This window comes from Melozone crissalis, unplaced genomic scaffold (assembly GCF_028551555.1).
Source record: "Melozone crissalis strain CALT ecotype California unplaced genomic scaffold, PUWL_Pcris_2 ptg000056l_1, whole genome shotgun sequence".
In the NCBI taxonomy this organism is placed as follows: Eukaryota; Metazoa; Chordata; class Aves; order Passeriformes; family Passerellidae; genus Melozone; species Melozone crissalis.
The window spans coordinates 692363-708769 of NW_026535834.1; the positions used below are offsets into that span (position 1 = coordinate 692363).

A 16407-nucleotide genomic window follows, 5' to 3' on the forward strand; every position below is an offset into this window, starting at 1 on the left:
GGTGAGATGCAGCAAACAACATTGAAAACAGCCACAGTATTTTTTGAGTATCTCATCTTTTAGAGGTTGGAGTGGTTGTGAGGAACTTTAGGAAGTCCTACTTTGTGTCCTTTATTGCAAAGAAGACATAGATACAAAATCCATGGAGAACTGTACAAGAACAAGTTGCAGTTTATTCAGATGTCTCATGTCTACATCAGGCACTGAAGCAAAAATGCTACTGGACTTGAAATTACTTGTGCAAATAAGGCTTAAGAAAAAGGCATCTTAAGGACACTGGTGAAATAAGTATAAATTGGACTAAGTGCCAATTAATTCTTTATACATGTGATCTCGCTTTCATGCACACAATCATTTTGGAATCCTAAAATCAAGTTCTGAAAGAATTACAGTGTCAAAACGTTCACAGCTACCACATAATGTAATTCAGTTGTGGGTGCCACAGTTTCCCAAATGAGTGTGGTAGCCACAAATCATGTTATCATTAGCATTTATTTTAGATCACTTCAACTCTATGAGAAGCCCTTTACAGGAAAGCTTGTATCCTAAGACTATCTCAAGTAAAAAGTTCAAAAGCAAGCACTAAGATTGGTTAAGATTTTTCTTCAAATAACACCCTTGAGCTTCAAGGGAAAATTCACCCTACGTTATGCTTTTGAGCCTCCACTGGCCCAACTCTGTGTCTCAACAACTTAATGCAGTTAAATCCTTGTCAAAATGTTTTCCCTTCAGTGTCCCCTGGGTCATTCTCAAAAGCAGAAGTCTACATTAGGTCAATAAATTCATGCTAGACTTTTTAGTCAACACCATGTTTGACCTGGATTCATATTCAAGGATATTTTTAGCCTCATTTCTTAAACAACCAAGATTTATGCAATGGTGGTGAGTGTGTTTGTGGGTGAGTATGCACTTGCCTGTTTCCTCAGCACCATTTACCTGTTCCTGACCCCCCTGCATAATTCCAAACACACTGACATTCACAGGTAAGGACATTATTAGAGGTTCAAGTCAGCTTTTATTAGGTGTCAAAGAATCCCCACCAGCCAAAACCAGACTTAATTTAATACAGCACTCTTGGAAACCATGTGTGTTATTAGCTGTTCTAGCATTGCTACTAGTCTGTGTAATACCCTGAGCATACATAACACTTGGCATATGCAAAGCATAGCACAAAGATTTTTGCCTCTATTTTCCTATTTAAGTACCACTCCCCCACTTTGTTTTGTAGTTTGGCAAACAATTTATTTTAGTAATATAAATATTTGAGCTGCAAACCACCAAAGCATTCAAAGCCTTTGGCACTGCATGGCAGTCATGTATTATTTGCTTCATTACAAAAGGTAATCCCTGTGTTTCTATTAAGAAGCTGGCACCAGCTGTAATCAAGCTGCTGGTTAAACATCCCAAACAAGCAGCAAATTCTCAGCCATGATGTACAGATTCAACATTACCCTCTAGGACCTGTAGTTCCCTGAAAAATACCTTCAACATTGCAAGAGAGGCAATTCTTAGGAATTTAAAATCAGATTTAGGAGAAAAAAATATTTTCTGTGATGTGCCTGTCTGTTTCCAAATGCACAGCACCAGCCAAGCAGCACCTTCAAAGGTTTTGTTTTGGAGAACATAAAATTTTCCTTTTCCTTCAAAACTGGCATTTCCTTTCTTTTCAGCCCAAGCATCTGGGATGCTTTATCCTCTTCCTAGATCTGCCAGCAGAAGCACAAACTTAATTCCTACATGGGCCTCAATATTGCCTCCAAAGCTCAGCTCTCCCAGCAATGCCCTTGTGTTGTTCTACAGCAAAGAAACTCCTCCATGCTCAGATGCGCAGAAGAAATGAGCAAAATTTGCTGCACCCAGCAGTGCAGACCCCTAGAAACAAGCTCAGCTGCCACATTTTAGCTCACAAGAGAAGGGCTGTGAGAGCACTCAAGGTGTCCCCAGACTGGGAGGAGGTTTGGAGACAGGCTCTCAATACCAGGGGCTACCACATTTTCCCTTTGGAAAAGCAGAAAGCCAAAAGGTAACTCTAAGTACTCATGACTTGTTTTTACTACTTAGAATTAAATCTGCTGGAAAATCTATGGTGATAATCACAGTACTGGTTGCCAGACCACCAGAAGCCAAAGAAAAAGGATGGAGGGAGATTATTCTGTGGAGTGGCTGCAGAGGGCCTGAGCAATTCCTTTAAGAAAACAGAAGTGCAGATTGCTAAAATGGTACTGGAAGAGAGATTTCACTTAACACACAGGCAGATCTTGATGTCTGCAGCTTGGCTATGACAAGAAGCAGGGAAATGTAAATGCAGTGGTTACTGATGGGCATTATGAACAGGCAGGTAGCTTTGACAGCAGGTTCTCAGCTGGAAGCTGCATTCCCAGGGACTCCTTATCTTCCACATCCACTTCTTTCAACAACCATATAAATGTAGCAGGCAAATTTGCCAACCCCAGGCATGCAGCTGCTGGATAATGGTTGTGGTTGCCAGTTAGGCCCATAGCCAGAGCTGCTACCTACACAAACTGAGAAAGCCTGGCTTCCCTGATTCCTACCACCAGCATTCCCACTGACTGCTGAGGCACACAGAGAAAAGATGGGTTTCCAAGGCAGGGACTTCACTGCTATCAAACACTGGTTTGTAATCTGCAGAGAAGCTGTTTGCCTCTCCTTGCTGTGGTGACTCCCTGTACAGGCAGACATACACTGGAAGAGGAAGAGGGAGGGTACAGGAAACCTCACTGGTGACAGGACCAGATCTGGGGCAGAGCTCGTGCTGTCAGCTGGCACTGAGCCCTTTCAGAGCACTCAGACCCAGACACTAGCTGGGAGATTTTAGCATTTCTGCATAGTAATAGAAGGAACAAAAGTAACTACCATAAGTAATGGCTATATGTGTGTCTAACATATTCATGCTCTCATGTTTTTCTCTGTTTACTAATTCCTGAGCTACTAATAATAGCTAACAGGAATGATGGTGCTACAGAGCATGGAAAGAAAAACATTTCACAAAGTGAATCTCCCCAAGACAGCCAGTGAGGTGCTGGACAGAAATAACTCTGAAGCTCCTGAACAGTAAAACCAGAACTAACCTCTGCCCTTGTGACTGATCAATGCCTAGTGTCAATCCCCATGGATTTCAGACCCACCTTCCCTAAAGGTTACCTGTTCCAACCTGCCATGTAAATAATTAAACTTTCTTTACACATTGCCAAGATAGGAGGAAGAAAGGCCATTGCTATTCCACGTAGTTACAGATAAGCCTGGCCCTCCTTCCATCTCCTGAAATTACAGCCAAAGCCATGAAGATGGCACAAGGAGGAATCCCTTACTCAGGTGCTAATGTTCCTGCCTGCACTGGGCAAAATAAGAGCTCTGACCCAGCCACGGGGAGAAAACACAGCAGAGACAAAACGTTCAAGGCCAAGGTCATCAGGAGGGGGTTGAATCAGGGTTGTTTGCAGCCAGCTGTACCCCTGAGAGAGGACAAACTCGCTGAATAAACCACAGAAGGACAGCAAGCTGCCAATCAGGGATTAAAAGAACACATTGTAACTGTTCAGAAAACAAACCTAATTCTGGAGGTGGTAAATATGTTAAGAATTTCAATAGAGTTTTGATTTTGCTGCATTGTCACAGTCGTTGAGTCTTGGTTATTTCTAATAAAAACCAGCTAAGGCAACATGGAACAAACTCGGTTTGTTCAAGGCTGAACTCAGCAATAATAATACATTTCTGTGATAAGGAAATGCACACTAAATTCAACTGTGGAAAATTTCCTATTCTTAGGCATTAAACCATTTGCAAAACCTGACTTACTAATGTAGTTTAAAATGTTGTATCTACAAAATTATGTATAAAACCTGCATAGTTTCTGTCAATAAAATGCAAAGTACACAAGCAGTCTGTATTTTGAAGGTCACACAAGCAATGTGAACTATGAACTTCAGGATTTGTGACATTTTAAAGTGGGAGAAGAAAAAAAAAAATTTTCTGTCTTGTCCATACCATGAAATACTAAAATGAACAAACTGTAAATATTAAGACTCAGTAAAAAAATATTTGGAATCCAACATTTAATGTTAATGTATTTTCTGCTGAGGAAAAAAATCAACAACTAGGCACCCTGAAGTCAATAATCCACAATTTTAGTCTGATTTGCATAATTCAGGAGAAAGTCATGTGACTTCACCTGGATGACACCTGCTTTTTGCAGAACAAATACCATCTTAAAAGGCACCTCTTTAACTTTGTCAATTTATATGCTGTATTTTAAAACCATCTTTCTTTATGCTATTAATGGTAAGGGTTCAGAGTTATTCATAATGTCAAACACTACCAAATGCAGGGTCTCTTTCCCAGCAGCTCACTAAGTGGTGTTGGCAACAGTAAACTTTAACACTTGTAATTTATTAACCCCCCAGGTGTTGTAACACGGAGCTAAAGCCACAGACAGGAGGCATTTAGCAAGTTATATGTGCCGCATGGTTTTACAGCAGAGGATTTGCTGCTGTGCTTTTCTTGCCTCACACTTTTTTATGACTTTTTTCCCCTCGTGGTAGCTGCCAAGCCTCACATTCCTTGGAGATGCTTCCTTATTCTGCCCTAGCACACTCTCTCGTTTCAGAAAGTGTTGCTGTGCATTTCTCAAGGAGACATTTAACGTAGACTGAGGAATTTTTACTTTTTTCAAATGCTGACAGTGAAGTCAAACTTACATGATGGACCCTCCATCCCTGGAAGTGTCCAAGGCCAGGTTGGATGTGGCTGATCTGGTGGAAGGTGTCCCTGCCCATGGTGAAGGGTTACAACCAGATGATCTTTAAGGTCCCTTCCTACCCAAACCATTCCATGATGCTTTAAAGGACAGTGTCCTGGCCAGAACAACCAGCTATTCCACATACTGAAAGGAGACATGCAGCAAGGGCAGCTGCCACAATGAGGGTTTTGATGGAAAGCACCAAGATGTGCACATTTTTCTCTGGTTGCTCCAGCTGAGGAAACAAGCTTGTTTATTGTCACTGTGTGCTACTGGAAGTGGCAGTAGCCCTGCTTTCCTGACTTCTACGAAAATATCATTTATCAGCCACCTTCTTGAGTGCAGTTCTTCTGCATATCAGACCAAAAATGTTCAACATGTACTTCAAGGTTCAACAGGAGGGACGTCTCCTTTGACCACACCAATGTGATATCAAAGTCAGGCAGGAAAACTACATGTCAAAACTAACTTTAGGCAGGAAGAGATTTAGAGTATATAACATCATTTAATGTCACTACTAGTTTTATTGTCGCTCCCTCTCTTTCCCTCTATACTCCCACAGAGCCATCAAGAAGCTTTACAACATTACTGAGTAAGGCAGTGACAGCGACTGAGGAGCATTGCTCTGCTGGGGAATCTTTATGGGGGTAACAGAGCTGGTTGCCCACTCAATTCACCATGTGAGGAAAAAATTCTCTGCCACTTGAACATTATTGACACTCTAAAATATCCAAAGCATTTAACTCCTGTAATACTGGGGGAGTGTAGATGGAAGAAGATGGGAAAGAACAAGAAACAGGGAAGAAAGGATGCAAATTTTCTGCTTTTTCCGTGAAAATAAATCGAGACGTGCATTTCATTCAGGGCTCCAATTCAGCTCCAAAGGGCTGGCAACATTTTCCACAAAGAACAGAGCACACGCATATGGCACTTGTGTCATCCTTTGTAAGGCACCCAGAGCCACCCGACGCTGAGCCTTTATGACACCGGAGTTAAATAAAAGGCTCTTCCCCACACCCCAAAAGCCGGCTGTGCAGGAAAAACACAACTTATTCAGCAACTTAATTGCTTTAAATTCTTTGTATTATTACTTGTAACATAGTTGCTGAGATGTCAAGCGCTGGGTCACTGCCCTCCAGGGAGTAGCTCGCTCCCCCCACCCCGGGGCAGAGTCTGGGCACACCGGGTAGGACGGAGGGGCCAAGAGAAGGTGGGAGCCCCCTCAGCCTCGGCCGGCCCCTCGGCCGGCCCCTCAGCCCCCGGGAGCCCCGTCAGCCCCCGCCGGCCCCTCAGCCCCGGCCCTGCCGCACCGGCCCGGTCTCGCCCCCCCCCGGCCCCGCACTCTCTCGCGAGACTCGGTCGCTGTAGACGCGATGTCCTTTGGGGCACACGCGGGGGGAGGGCACGGGGGAGGGAGGCAAAGCCTTGATTGATAGCCGCTTTGACCAATAGACGAGGGGAGCGGCGAGGTTTTAGCCAATAGCTTTGCTGCGGGGCGAGCGGTGAGCCAATGGTGATGGTGGGGGGCGGGGCGCACCACTGGCTGATTGATCCCAGCTCTGGCGTTGTTCAGTCGGAGCGAGAACATTCTAGAGGTGAGTACGGGGCAGCCATTGCCGGGTCCCGTCCGCCGGCCCCTCCTGCCTCAGCTGCGCGCCTCTCGCCGCCTCTCCCTCCCCCCTTCCCTCTTCTTCCCCCTCCTCTTCCCTCTCCCTCACAGGTACCGCCGCTAACGATGCTCCTGATTGTGTCTTGCCCGCAGATATCCCGGCACCGCTCTCCCTGGTGATACCGCCCGCTCCAGGACGCCGGGACCCGGAGGCTGCGGCGTCCGCCTCCGCCTCCCTCTCCGTCTGGATATAAGCGCCCCCTCGGCCCTGTTCTCCTCTCACAATCGGCTTCGTCGCAGCCCGGGGCGAGCAGCGTTGGGTTTATGTCTTTATTGGACGAAAACGGTGAGTGCTAATAGTGGACTAGGGCGTTGGAGGCGGGGGGGGGGACGGGCGGGCGGGCGGTTTGTGCTGGGCTGAGGCCTCGGGCGGTCGGTGAACGGTGGATGTTTGCGGAGGTTTTGTGTAACGAAGCGTCCGGGACTGACGGGAGGGGGAAGAGAAGCAATGCGGGGCGTGGAGGGGGGGCGGGGGAGCAAACAACATAAAAACGCGCAGCAAAATTCATCTCTTAAAGCAGCAGACCTTCCGCTGTGAAGTTATTTTTCGTTTTGGGGGGGGGGCTAGGCTTTCCTGTTATTTTTTAATTATTTACTTAGATTCATTTCGCCGCCGCCATGCGACGAGACAAGATGGCGGCGGCGGGGCCGCGCCTCCCGCGCTGTGGCCGTAGCGGGGGGGGGGGGGGGCGGTGGCGCAGTTCCCACCGGCCGCGGGGGGGGGCGCTCGGCCGCGCTCCCGAGGGGCGGCCCCGGGGGACGCTGGGGGGCGGCCCGGCCTGGGGGGGGCGGCGGAGCTCCCCCGAGCGCGGCGCGGCGCATGCGCGGCCGGCGGTGACTCCCCCGTGGCTCCCGGCGCTGACTCAGTGCTTTAATTGCTGCATTTCTGAGTCACCGCGAGCGGGGCGGGGACGCGGCGCTGTGCGGCACGGAGTCGGTGTGTGCCTTCCCGCTCTTTCCTCCGTGTACGGCATATGGCGGGGTGGCGCTTGGGATGAGGTGGCGTAGGGACCAGGAGAGGGAGCTTCAGCCTGCAGCAGACTAAGTGCTGCGCTCTGGAAGGAGGGAAAAGCGGTTCGCTCCTTCTGGGAACTCGGCCGCCGAGAGAGCCGCTTCCTCAGCGTTTCTGCAAACACGTGCTCAGGTTACGGGGTGGTTCTTTTTAGACACCCTGGGGAAGGAGATTGTGTGTTTTAAACGGAGTGCGCGTTGTACTTTTTGCTGAGGAAGGGTAAAATCGTATCAGGGCTGATGTAGAACACAGGGCACGTAGAGATCTATGTTTTTATTGTGTAGAAAAGTTGTGAACTCGGATCGTGTTGCACCATAGGCACGCTCTTCCACATAAATATTAGGAAGGCTTTTTTAATGCGTCAACGCTTCTGTCATTAACGATAACAACATGATGACGTGTCAGAATAGCCACGCTCTGTAGTCAGGGTTGCCTGTGTACTCAACCAGTTGTGGCTTAAGTACTCTTAGATCTGATTATAGAGGCACGTGTTAATTTAAATATGTAAATACTGCTCAAGGCAACTTTAATAATAGGATTCATCCTCCTTCCCCTTCCTCCCCCTCCTCCCTTTCCCCCAAGAAAAAAATCAACTGGAAAAGCTGCCGCACTGCTCTGTACCTCTGCATTGCTAGGCTTTCTACAGTGAAGCAACTTCTGTCAGACTTTATCAGGCTTATTGTTAAGTCAGAACTCAACAGAAGCTGCTATGAGAGTCCATAATTGAGAGGGAGAATTACGTAATTTTCAACTCTTTTCCACTCCGATCCAAAAACTGGTAAGCCATGTAGAAACTATGTTGGGCTACAGATTGCTGCTGCTTCATCTTATATTTCACAACATTTTGGCAGACTTTGGTTTGTGATAGGTTCATGATATGATGTGGAATTTGAAATGGATTTCCAAATCTTTCTCCTGATTTCCTGTGCCCTTCAGCCTGAAACCATACCATGTGACCCTTATGGTGCAAGTCACTGGTCTGCATAATAAATTGAGGAGTGTGCCCTTCCTTCGTGATCCCAGAACTCCTGCTGGAGTTAATTGTATAAAGAAGTAGCTGTAAGCTGTTCCAGTGGTTTTAGGGTGGTAGGAGAGGGTGGAAAGCTTTGTGGTGCAGTGATGGATTTCAGTTCCATAGGTTGAAAAAAGCCATAGCTTAACAAATGTGCTTTTCCCTTTTTCTCACCTTAGATTTCATCCCTTATATAGCTTTGTAGCAAGAGTGGATTGATGTACATGGAGCTAAACTCAATTTTTTTGTGTGTTAACACTTGCAGAGCTGTTGCGCAGCCACTGGTACCTGTATTGGGGAAACATAGCGTGCAAGCAAGAACCTTACAGCCTCAGTGGCGAAAATTTTTTCATGTCAGAGACCGAGAACTCTTGCAGTCGTTTATGTCATCCCGTCTTCTCCAGACAGAAGATACCAAAAAACTGCAATCAAAGATCTCTTCATCTTATTGATAAAGCTACTAATAAGGCAAAATGTCTGTCAACGTCAACCGCAGTGTTTCAGATCAGTTCTATCGCTACAAAATGCCCCGTCTGATTGCCAAGGTAACTTCCTAAGCAGCAGCTGGGAGCAGGGAGTGTTCTCCCATAGCTGCTTCTCCCAGGAGGGGAAGGAGAGGTCATGGTGGTGCTTGGCCACTCAGGGCAGGGAGGGCTCTGCTCCTTCAGTCAAACTAAGTGCACGTTAGGTCTTGGGAGGAGATGCACTCAGAATTTTGGTGCGGTTAAATGGGAAATGCACGCTGGGTTTGGCTGTTGCAAGCATTTAACCTTGAAATATTGTTTGTTTTCTTTAGGTGGAGGGCAAAGGAAATGGAATAAAGACGGTTATAGTCAACATGGTTGACGTTGCAAAGGCGCTTAATCGGCCTCCAACGTGTAAGTGGTGTTGTGGAATGACACAGCACTTTGTAATGCTTTTCTGTTTGAAGTGGTAGTGTTAATTGGCTAGTGAAGCATTAATGCTCTTCTTTAAAGATTTGTAAGAAAAAAATGTGATCTTCTCAGGATTAAATAATGAACAGAAAGAAACAGTAGCCTGTTTACTTGCTGTTTAGGAATCACAACAGAGATATGGATGTGGTAGTGACTGTAATTCTTCCTTTGCAGATCCTACCAAATTTTTTGGTTGTGAGCTGGGAGCACAGACCCAGTTTGATGTTAAGAATGACCGTTACATTGTCAATGGATCTCATGAGGCGAATAAGCTGCAAGACATGTTGGATGGATTCATTAAAAAATTTGTTCTCTGTCCTGAGTGTGAGAATCCTGAAACTGATCTGGTGAGTGCTCTGTCTGCATTAACAGTAACACTATGGAAACACTGTGTTAGACTCTTGTGAAAGCTGTGCAAAGTTTAAAGACTTCAGTATGTATGAACAGAAAATCAGGTACACGTTCTTGCACCCTTTGGGAAGGTTTTACATCTCTAATAACAGTTCATAACTTCTGAGATAGATTGCTACTACTAAACTTTGTCTTTAGAGGGTGATACAAAGTATTTAAACATGTAGCTTAAAACGTAGACATTAGGTTTTGATGTAGTTGTTCTTTAAGTAGTAAATTAACTTGTGGTTGTTCTCTTTACAGCATGTCAATCCTAAGAAACAAACTATAGGTAACTCTTGCAAAGCCTGTGGCTATCGAGGCATGCTTGACACAAACCATAAACTCTGCACGTTCATTCTCAAAAACCCACCTGGTAAGTGCCTTTCCTTACTTCTGGGGATAAAGAACTTCTGTATTAGTGGTGTTATGGAAGTAGGAAAATAAACAGCTCACATGTAATTGAAATGTAAACAGGCACCAGCATACTCCTAGAGTGTGTTTGGGGATCCAGATGAAGGAGCTGTGCTGATAATGTCTTTCCTCCTTACAAAGTCTCCTTCCCAAGTAGAGCTATTTGTTAAAAGCTGGATTTGCCTGTGCAGGACAAAACTTAAAAGGAAGGAAGGTAGTTAGCAGTAGCTCATGGCAGCTGTTCCTTTAGGTCAGCGAGAAATGTGAGAGTAGGAAGTAAAAACTATAGTAAACAGAAACTGTAATCTGTGCAAGCAACACTCTGTAGTAAGCATCTAGTTGCCTGCTGCAATTTAAGCTTGCTAGAATAGAAAAGTCTAACCTATTCCAGGGGTCTCTGCTTTGTGAGGTCACCTGTTATATAGACTTGGACAATTTTGGTGACAAGCAAGACAGTGACTGCAGCTGGGAGTTTCCCCACCAAGTGTACATCTTCCCTGAGTGTGTTTGGGGATGGGCTCTACCCATGAGTTGCAGCTAATGAAAGCATCCAAACCCACTTGGGGATTTGGCAGAGGTGCAGGGACTTTCTAGTTTGCTCTAGTTCATAGAACAAAACATTAAAATTCACTTGCAGAAAGTGGTGACACTGGTACAGGAAAGAAAGAAAAGGAGAAGAAGAACAGAAAAGGCAAGGACAAAGAGAATGGTTCTGTGTCCAGCAATGAGACACTTCCACCCCCACCACCAGAGGAGATTACTCCTCCACAGGTTGTGGTAAGTAGAAGGGAAAGTGGGGAGATAAGGGTGTGTGGTGTGTTGCTCAGATTTAAACCTCTGAAATCACTGGCATTCCTTGCTGGTCAGCATTGCACCTGAAAGTCTTACTGTGTCCAGAACTTAGTGCTGGAATAGAAGGGTCCCTGATTTTCCTCTGTAGCAGCTTTATCAGCTCGTCAGTACCAGCATTTGTGCTCCTTGCTAAGTGAAAGCTGCCTGTCCTTTATCACTCCTTTTCAGGCACCTGGATTGTCTCCTGTGTACTGGGTAGAGTGGTTGAACTGCAGTTCAGGTAGCCCTGCAGATGGCTATAGAATTAGCTTTAGCTTGCATTACTTAATTCCTATTTTTGCACTTTCTCCATGATCTTTGACTTGCAGATTGTACTATAAACATTTCTTCAGTTTAATGATGCTTTTGAGTCCATATCATTTCTATCCTCACATAATACTAAGCCTGCAGTAATATTGTGTGGATCTCTTGTTTTGGTTTTGTAGGAGGAGGAGGATGATGATGACTGGGGTGAGGACACAACAGAAGAAGCCCAGAGGCGTAGAATGGATGAAATCAGTGACCATGCAAAGAACCTCACACTGAGTGAAGACCTGGAAAGAACCATAGAAGAGAGAGTCAACTTGCTGTTTGATTTTGTAAAGGTAACTATGCTCTGGTGGTTGGCTTGATGCAATCACTCAGCTGTAATTGTACAAAATGTTTGTAAGGAAAGCAAAAGCACCTTGCTCAAGCCTCTGCAAAGTACTGGCTCTGTCAGCAGTGGGAAGGGATGATTGCAAGGAGCAGACCTCAAGTGGCATTAAAATGTTTCTCCCTGTACCTGGTTCCCTCTAGAAAAAGAAGGAAGAAGGTGTCATCGATACTTCTGACAAAGACATTGTAGCAGAAGCAGAGAGACTGGATGTGAAGGCCATGGGCCCACTTGTTCTCACTGAAGTCCTTTTTGATGAGAAGATTCGTGAACAAATCAGGAAATACAGACGTCACTTCCTTCGTGTAAGCCATCTCTTGTGCACTCATTGTGACAGCTGGTCAGAGATTTTTGTAGCAGTTGCTTGGTACTATGGGGAAGGAGTTTACAAAAAAAAGTGTTTTATTTTTAAATTTTCCGTAGCTAGGGGGAGCTGATGGGAAGGGATAGTATGAATTATTGTAAATTTTGCAATCTCATAGAGCTGCTTCTGCCCTCTATTCTGTCTAAAAAAGCTCATTCAATCACTTTTGCTTTTATCACAATTCTAGTTCTGCCACAACAACAAGAAAGCTCAGAGGTACCTTCTCCATGGCTTTGAGTGTGTGGTAGCTATGCATCAGTCTCAGCTTATTTCAAAAATACCACATATTTTGAAGGAAATGTATGATGCAGATCTTCTGGAAGAAGAAGTCATCCTTGGCTGGGCAGAAAAGGTAAGGGGCAGTATGTAATGTACTGCAGCAATTAAATACCTGAAGGCAGCCAATTGCATGTGGCTTCTCCATTCTGCTGTAGCTTGTGCAGCAAAAAACCTCCTTCACAAAAATGGGCTGTGGAAGGCAGTGGTGAGATTAGAGTTCCAGTTTAGGCAGTGTTTGGGTACAATCTGGTGTAAACTCCTTCAGTGTTCACACAAGGTATCTGTCTTTCAGGCCTCAAAGAAATATGTCTCAAAGGAGCTTGCCAAAGAAATCCGTGTCAAAGCAGAACCGTTTATTAAATGGCTAAAGGAAGCTGAAGAAGAATCTTCCGGTAATGAAGAAGAGGATGAAGATGAAAACATAGAGGTAGGAAAGGCTCATTTCCTGTCAGCAGCTCCAAGGCTGCACTGTTCCTGCATGCTTGAGTCTTGTAACCTTGTCCTGTGCACTCTGAAATGGATTACTTGGGGTGTTACTGTGCAGCAGCAGGAGGAACACTCCATTTACAATGCTTTAAGTGTTAATTGTCAGGTGTCTGCATGAGATCACTGTAATGCAATTGCACCTGGGTGTAGCCCGAGATTTTACCATTCTGCAGTGACAGTAGCAGGTCATGTAGTGCAAGGTTGACAGGAGGTACCAAGCATCGTGTCTCATGTTGTAGATGAGGTAGTGGGGATGTGTTTGTTAGATAAGCTGATGTAAGAATAACTGACCACCATCTTCCTCACAGTTTAGGCCTAGGTAAAATCTGTTGGTTACTCTCCAGCTGGCTGTGGCTGGAAGTGTTTTTACACAGGGATTGCTTGGTTCTTCTCCCAGCATTGTATTATTCTGCTCCTGAATAGAAGATGCTGATTCTTCCAGATGTACATGCACAGCTCTGCCTTACAAAGCAGGGGTTGATGGCCATGGTCAGGAGGGTGGTTGGGTGCTTGGTGTTGGAATTACTCCAGTGCTGTTAAGTAGTAGGTGCTGTAATTACAGGAAGTGTCTTGTCTCCACAGGTGGTGTACTCCACAACTGCCAGTGTACCTAAAGTTGAAACTGTGAAGCCTGCAAACAATAAAGATGATGATATCGATATCGATGCCATTTAAAGTGATGCAACATAGCTTCCAGCATAATAATGCAAACTTCTCTGCGTTTTCTGCCAGAAGTGTGACTTGTATGTGCACAAGCTGAAATGGCTTAACATCCTGCTACTTTGTACTCTAAAATGTATCTTTTTACTGTGACTGGTCTTGTGTAACTAAGCCTAATACAAGGAGTCAGCACGTCGGTGAACTGATCTAGTTTGCAACTGGCATGTTCTATTTTGTTTTTCTAACTTGTGTTGGACACATACTTGGAGCACATTTATACAGTTGTGGAAATAAAGGATTTGGTTTTGGTCAATCTTCATTTGTGATTCAACCCTCTTATTGATATTTCAAGTAAGTATTGACACAGCTCAGTGAAATTTGTGAAGCTGATCACACATTGACAATCTTTAATGAGACAAAAAAGCCACCTTAACCCTAGACTGCACTGTTCCAGCAGTGGAGATTTGAAACCTGGGCAAGAAGCAGGTGTTGGATAATCAAAAGTGTGCAGCTGCCAGCTTCTTAAAGCAGGACAGCTGTGTCTGAATTGTAATCTTTAGAGGTTTGGTTTTTTTAAACAACCTTCAGTTGTAATCATACATGAGTTGGGTTTTGGCTTGGGTTTTTTCCTTTCCTGTGGTTTTCAACAGCTCCAAGTCCCGGATTAAAGCAGCAGGAGCTGGTCCTGCTGCAGTTGGTGTGTGCTGCCCTGAGGAGCTGGCGTTTCCAGGGGTCCAGCTGTGCACAGGCCCAGCAGTGTCCAGCTCCAGCCTCATTTGGGGAGAGAGGGGCACAGGAGCTCTGCCACCCAGAGCAGAGGTACCCAGAGTTCACCTGCTTGTCTCTGGAAGTGAATGTCTTAAATACCAATGTTGAGGAACCAGATTCCTTTAAAAGCAGGAAAATTAAAACCTGGTCCATCAAAATCAGCAACCTGGTATGACATGGTGTGTGACAGGTTTTGGCCAGGCACAAGTTAAGGGTGGGGGTTTTGTTGCCCTTCACAGCTGCCTGCCAGGAAAATTGAGTGGGTTTGGGTTTTGGTTTTTTTTGTTGGATTCAGTATGAGAAGTTTAGAGAGATCAAGGCTGTGCACAGTGAGCTGCTTTTTCTATTCAGATTGTTCTGGCAGAACTTGGAATTGGACAAAAGCAAAGATTGTGTTTGGGTAACTGCAGCAGGGGTGCCTTGAGCTGCAGTTCTGTTCTGCAGTGTCTTGTGTTGCATGTGAGTCATCATGGGCACTGGCAGCTGTGGCAAACAGCACTGGAACAATGGGGTAGAGCCATGGAGCATTTCAAAGTGCCTTTTTATGTAGGTTTTTATTGCTGTAATACAAACCCACCGTTTTTAATTCAGAGACAGGTTTGTTCCTGGCTTTTGTCTGAAAAAAATCTGTTCTCCATTGGGTTTAAACCAGGTTTGTATTTCCAAAATGCCCATTGGGCATGCATGTTTGGGAACCTGGAAGATTGATTACTGATCCCTGTTTACCCTCTCAGGGAAGACATCTGTTCCTCCTGGTGCAGGCACATGCCTCCTTTGTGTAACTGTTGTGAGCACACCCTGATAAGTGTCACTCATGACCAGAAGGTTTCTGCCTGAAGAAGGTTCTTTGAGGTGTTGGCTGCAGTGACTGGTGACACCAGGGAAGTCCCATTTCAGAGCAGACTTGGTGGCAATTGCAGGCTGCCACCAATAGGGATAATCTCTGGCTGTTTGGTTTATTTCCCCCAGGATGTAAAGATTAGCAAGACATACCTGTTCCTTCCTGCAGGAAAACTAGCAAATAAATTACCCAAAAAAGTGTTTTATAGGGTCAATGAAGTGATGATGCCATACCAAAGCTCTAGGATGGTAGATTTGCTGTAAAACGTGGTGGGGGTATGCAGGGAAGAGCGGTGTTCTTGTCTGTAGTAACCCACAGGTGGATCACAGTGTATCACACAGTGGTACGCTAATTCAGTCATGGTGGAGGCTTCTAGAAGTGCTGAGGCTGCCACTGTGAAATTCCTGGTGCTGAGTTACACTTCTGACCCCGTTTTCACATTCTTGGTGCTGTTTCTGTCTCAGATTATTAACCGCTGATTCCACCAGCTCATAAAAATTGAGTGTTGGTTGTGTGCCTATTTCTTTAGGGAAGGAAGTCTGACTTAAAAGTTTCATGAGTCTTTGAATGGATTGCCTCAGCTATCTGATTGAAAATAACAAGTACATCTTCAAAAGGCAACTTGGAGTTCAGATAAAGCCTGCTCCAGGCTTCAAAGTTAAATTCTGGCACCCAGGAAGGAACAGCATGGGGTGATTCCCCTCACTTGGGGCTGTACCGTGTCTGCTGAAAACCCCAGTGTGAGCACTGCCCTTGGGCAGCTGCAGGGGCTCGTGGCAGATCCATCAGTCTCAGCTTTTCAAACCCCCATCTCCTTGCAGGAGCCTGAGATTGGGAGCTTTGCTGCAGCTTGGCAGCCCCTGGCAGCGGTTTCTCTTCATCCAGCAAGGATGACAAAGAGCTGCTCAGCTGCCAGCTCTGCTTGGGGTTCAGCAGCTTCAACCAGGGTTTGAAATCCTGACTGTTGTTGAGCATGTAAAATTGCCTGGTTTTACTTTTATCTGTTAAAACCTATGAGCTGTCATTAGAGCCCAGTGCCTCCTCAGTTGGATCTGGTTGGACATCTGTTAGATGAAAATGTGGACTTTGCTCCTGAGCGTGCACAGCTTGGGCTTGTAGTGAGGTGAGGAGTAAAGATGGGAAAAGTGATTTGAAGGGATCGCAGTAGGCAGAGAAATGCGCTCAGTGCTTTTGTTTTACCTTGCTGTGGTAGTGGCTTCCCTTGCCAGTGTTCCTGTGATGTGGTGCTCCCCCAGAGGTCACCTCTGCTGGGCCACTGGTCTGAGGTGTCACCACAAGGCTGTCGTTCCTCCTCCCCAAGATCTGCCCTGTTCC

The 16407-nt window shown here is 45.5% G+C and overlaps 1 protein-coding gene and 1 non-coding gene across 2 annotated transcripts; both read left to right on the forward strand.

Annotated features, from left to right (window-relative positions):
- Positions 1 to 6282: 6282 nt before the first annotated feature.
- Positions 6283 to 13782, forward strand: EIF5 (eukaryotic translation initiation factor 5). Its single transcript, XM_054286844.1, has 12 exons — positions 6283 to 6351; positions 6519 to 6711; positions 8715 to 8994; positions 9246 to 9327; positions 9559 to 9731; positions 10039 to 10150; positions 10826 to 10965; positions 11466 to 11624; positions 11818 to 11979; positions 12226 to 12390; positions 12610 to 12744; positions 13386 to 13782. Exons 3-12 carry the CDS (start codon positions 8923 to 8925, stop codon positions 13476 to 13478), a joined length of 1293 nt encoding a protein of 430 aa, XP_054142819.1. The 5' UTR covers positions 6283 to 6351; positions 6519 to 6711; positions 8715 to 8922; the 3' UTR covers positions 13479 to 13782.
- LOC128943955 (small nucleolar RNA SNORA28) lies at positions 10501 to 10624 on the forward strand. Its single transcript, XR_008483776.1, has one exon. It is a non-coding gene; the product is annotated as a small nucleolar RNA SNORA28 (small nucleolar RNA).
- Positions 13783 to 16407: the final 2625 nt, after the last annotated feature.

What these genes read in the sequence shown, in the direction of transcription:
- EIF5 (XM_054286844.1), top strand. Translation starts at nt 8,923, where the DNA reads ATGTCTGTCAACGTCAACCGCAGTGTTTCAGATCAGTTCTATCGCTAC. An exon ending in TGCCCCGTCTGATTGCCAAG is followed by an intron (nt 8,995 to 9,245) that starts GTAACTTCCTAA and finishes TGTTTTCTTTAG; the next exon opens with GTGGAGGGCAAAGGAAATGG. An exon ending in ACAGACGTCACTTCCTTCGT is followed by an intron (nt 11,980 to 12,225) that starts GTAAGCCATCTC and finishes TCACAATTCTAG; the next exon opens with TTCTGCCACAACAACAAGAA.